At 51.5% G+C, this 4426-nt stretch overlaps 1 protein-coding gene across 1 annotated transcript; it reads left to right on the forward strand.

Moving 5' to 3' along the window:
• The first annotated feature begins 309 nt into the window (after positions 1-309).
• Positions 310-2113, forward strand: SIVA1 (SIVA1 apoptosis inducing factor). Its single transcript, XM_037393243.1, has 4 exons — positions 310-473; positions 631-819; positions 1206-1362; positions 1878-2113. Exons 1-4 carry the CDS (start codon positions 356-358, stop codon positions 1933-1935), a joined length of 522 nt encoding a protein of 173 aa, XP_037249140.1. The 5' UTR covers positions 310-355; the 3' UTR covers positions 1936-2113.
• Positions 2114-4426: the final 2313 nt, after the last annotated feature.

Here is a 4426-nt window from a genome sequence, read left to right on the forward strand (position 1 = left end):
AACGTCCTTCTTACCCTGCTAACTGCTCCTGACCTCTGCCCGCAGCAGTTTTAGGGGTTTTCACTACGGTAAGTTCTAGGAAGCGCGGGGGGAGCCCGACCGCGAACGGAGCCGCAGCGGCTGCGGGAAGGAAGCCGGGGCGGGGAAAGCGGGTTGATGGGCATGCCCGGGCTCCGGGGCCGCGTTGCGCCGTCCCGCCCCGCGTGTACCCCGGCGGGAACAACCGAGCGGCCTCGGAGCGCCTCGGGCTGCTCGCCCCGCCCACCCCCCCGCGCGCCCCCGTGCCGCCCTGCCATTGGCCAGGCGCGGCGGTGACGCGGCGGGCGGCCCCGTGGGAGGCGGCGCCGGGCCCGCCATGCCGAAGCGCTCCTGCCCCTTCGGGGAGGGGGCCCCGCTGCAGCGGAAAACACGCGTGGGGCCGCGCGAGCTGAGCCGGGGCGTGCGCGGCGAGGAGCTGCGGCGGGAGGTCTGCGGTGAGGCGGGGCGCGGGGGGGCGGCGGGGCGCGGGGGGGCGGCGGGGCCGCTGCCGCACCGGGCCCGGGCCCCGGCCCCGCCTGCGGGCCGCCCCCGGGCCCGGCGGCGGTGGTGGTGGGGGGCCGCCCGCCCCTAACTCGCCTCTCCCGCCCGCAGAGAGGACCCGGCGGCTGCTCTTCAGGGGCGCCCAGGCGTACATGGAGGGCCCCGCCGCCGGCGGCCCGGTCACCCGCTCGCCGGAGCCGGCTGAGGAGGCCCAGGGCGGCAGCGCGGGGCGCCGCTGGAGCGGGCAGCTCCTCATCGGCCCCGACGGGCGGCTGCTGAGGCGCTCGGCCGCCGCCAAGGGTGAGTGGCCCCGCGGGGGCGGGCGGCTGCTGTGTGGGCCGGGCAGCGCGGGCCGGGCCCCTGGTGCGCCGGGGGGGTGGAGGTGGTGGGTGTCTCTGTGTGTGGGCTGGGGGGGTGGGTCCCGCCCGGGGGGGTCCCTCCGTCCCTCCCTGGTTCCTCTCGCCGTGTTTGAAGGAAGCGGTAGGTCTGAGCTCCACCGGTCGCCGCAGAACCGCCGTGCGTGGCCGCTGGGGACTCTCCGTGGGCCTGACCCGCAGCACAGGAGCCACCGACACCGTCACGGCCGCGGCCCCGCCGCCCCCGGAGCTGCGCGCCCAGCCCGCGCCCCGCGCCGCTCCCGTTCGCCGCGCGGTACCGCGCCCCTTAACGGCTTCTTTTCCGAGCAGTCCCGCCCGTGGGAGCATCCCGAGCCTGTTCGTCCTGTGTGCGAGCTGCCGACGTGAAGGAGGCGTGCACGCAGTGCGACCGCTTCGTCTGCCCCAGCTGCAGCAGGCTCTGCAGCTGCTGCAACACCCTCACCTGCTCCTCGTGCTCCACCGTTGAGTAAGTGCCTTTTCAATGTTTGAACTTACTTTAACTGTATGTGCCCTGAAAATTGTCTGTAGCATACGAAGACCCAGCAGATAACTCGCTCATCCGTGTAAAAGACTTGAACTCTTCCCGTGGTGCTTTAGCAGCCGTAAAATGGTCTGAAACGCAGAAAATATAATGCCACGTGAAGCAGTCCAATCAATCTTAGTGCATGTCTAGCTTAGCTTCCCATGTAAATGTTCTAGGAGGCAAAAATTCCTTTTGCTTTCCTGCCAGCTATATTGTAAGCTGGCTAGTGATGAATGAATGCGCTCCCAAGCAGTAATCTTATGTTTTTGTAATCATTGTTAACGGTTCTATGCCCACAAAAATACGTTGAGTGTGCTGTGTGGGAATCCCATGGTTACAGTTGATAATGGAATAGGGTGGCATTCTTTGTTATGTTCCAGAAACAGCAGATGCACTGACTATTTCTTATGATTTGCTTTTCTTTCTCTCTTCCCTATTCCCCCCCCCCCTTCCCCCAGTTATGGTGATGTGGGAGAGCAAGTTCTCTGCAATGGTTGTTCAATATTTCAAGTCTGAAAGTTGATGAAATAGCCTTTATGGCTAAGATGTCTGTAAATTTCATGAAGTCTCCTCCTTACGGCTGGTCAATTAATTCTTCTAGCACATGAATTAATATGGAAGCTCTGTGTTTTATATCTTTATATTGTACTTTTTAATATTGTAGCTAAATAAACATTTATATTTTGAAGATTTTTATATTATTTTGAGTCAACTTTCTCCTTTTCCCTAGTTGTGATATATGCGTATCTGGAAAGGGCCACTTTATGCTCTTACCTGGTGTTCCTTATGTAGTAAAAAATTCAAAATACTCATCCAGTGTCTTTCCACTTGTTCATGTTAGGACACACTTTTCTGTGTTATATAAATTAGTTGTTCCTTGTGTGCTTTCAGGTGAGTGTAAATCTATTCTGGACACGCAACATTTTGGATTTGCTGATTTCTGGTTAGATTTTTTTAAACTGTCACAAACATCTCATGATTACTGACAGCTTGAATGGTTTTAATTGTTCTTTCCATGGCAACTTTGATAAAAGAACGGTACACCAGCTTGGAGCAAGAAAGCTTTTCTCAGTAGTTAAGTATCAAAGACAATTTTCTTGTACCCTCCTTGCAGTGTCTTTCTTGGAAGGCAGCTCATATATATAACTTGATCATCTACACTGTAAACTTCATATTGTCCTGAGCACCCACTCAAAAATAGCACATGAAGTGGTCTGAAGAATGGTCAGTGCTCAAGTGTACATCTCCATAAATGAGCTCATTCCTCATTTTCCTTTCATATCACTGCAGAGACCGGTTTGCTTACTATTATTGTTTGTGCTGCAAGAGTAAGGCTATCATGAAGTACTACTGGAAGGCTCCTCAAAGTAATTTCCTTCTACTGTTTTTGCTATGTTTAAAAAAAAAAAGCACCAGACTTTTAATCTTGCAAACCAGATATGCATAGCTACAGTGGTCTTTACCTCAGGAAAATGATGATGTAAGTGGCTGATTTTAGACTGTAGGAAAAAAAAGGAACAGATTTGGTGGGAGAGGGGGGAATCTTGGGGCACTTGCAGCTAATGCTGTTTCCCAAATTATTTCCCCTGAATTCACAAAGCAAAGTCTGCCACTTATGCTTCCCAGTCTTCTCAACTGTGATTAGTATGTTTTGCATGGAGTAACTTTTTTTTTACCTCTTTCCCTCCACCCTAGCCACTTCCATTTGAAGAAATTGAAAGGCCCTTGCATGCAAGTCGAGAAGCATAGTGGGTATTTTTACATTTCAGAATACTGCAACTAACCAACCAGAACACTAGCAATGCTTTAACAAAGGTGATAGCTGTTGCTGAAGGGCTGTACTTCACAGCCGCACAGCGCGTGGCTTTGGATGTAGCGGCCACGATGAGGTGTAAGGTGACCTGCTTTCGAGCTCCAGTGTAATACTTTGGATAATTATGTGGAGACTTTTAAAAATGTGTGTCCTTCAGAGTGCTGGGGGGGCGCTTTACTGTGTCAGCCACCTGCGTGCTAGGCTAGTCTGGCTGCAGGCTCGGTTGTTCCCCTGTTCTGCATGCTTTGTAGCCAGTTAAGATGGGAGAGTGTACTAGTTCGTTCTCCAGTCTTGATGTTAAGCAAGTGTAAAACGTATCTTGTGCCTACTCCCAAAACAAACAAAAAAACCCCCGAGTCAGGTGAGCTAGTAGTGCAAGTATTAACTGTCTTTTCAGAACTAATAGGTTAAGCCAGGATGATGGCAGATCTCTGGTACAGTGCCCAGCTGTCAGGTATCGTAGGGCAGATAAAAATGTTCTTATGGTAATCATCTTAAAACGCCAAGCTGAGTTTTATGAATGGGAAGAGTCTGTGGGTTACTGCATTTAAATGGTAGTTTTAGGAAAGAATTTTAAATCTTGGCTTTGTTTCATCTGAAGCTTCAGGCAGTGAACAAAAATGTTTTTTTCAGTCAAGCATATTTTTCAAACTGAAACCTTAAGTGTGTGTCTGCTTTTTCTCATTCTCTTCTGAGAGTGAGAGACTGAAAATACAGTTTTGCTTCTAGGCTCCTAGAGAGATGAGACATGTTGTTTACAAATGATTTATGTTTCAAAGTAGTTAATAGATATGTTTTTTTGGCTCATTTAGTCACTGCTGTATTTCATAGAAAGCTGTCCTGTAAATAATGATGTAGATTTCATGGCTCAAAGTTCTTACTTATCCTCTAGCCAGCCTCTTGAAAGACAGTTGTTCGTTAGGACAGATACCCGATGTGGAGTGAAGAGCTGGGAGAAGAAAAAAAGAAGGGCTGGAAGAGAAAGGTCAGAGGCTGGGAGGAGCAGGGTGGGAGGGCACAGAACTCTCAACTCTTGGATAGGGGTGGTGCTTCACACCTGTGAGAAATGTTTTTTAGTGGTTACCAGCTCGCTTGCTTCTAAATTGCTTCTCTAAATTTGAGAAATTTAGTAATGAAAACCCCTGAAGAGAGCGAAGGAAACAGCACAAGGAAACTCGACATTGGGGTGCCCGT

The sequence above is a fragment of the Falco rusticolus genome, chromosome 7 (assembly GCF_015220075.1).
Source record: "Falco rusticolus isolate bFalRus1 chromosome 7, bFalRus1.pri, whole genome shotgun sequence".
NCBI classification, from domain to species: Eukaryota; Metazoa; Chordata; class Aves; order Falconiformes; family Falconidae; genus Falco; species Falco rusticolus.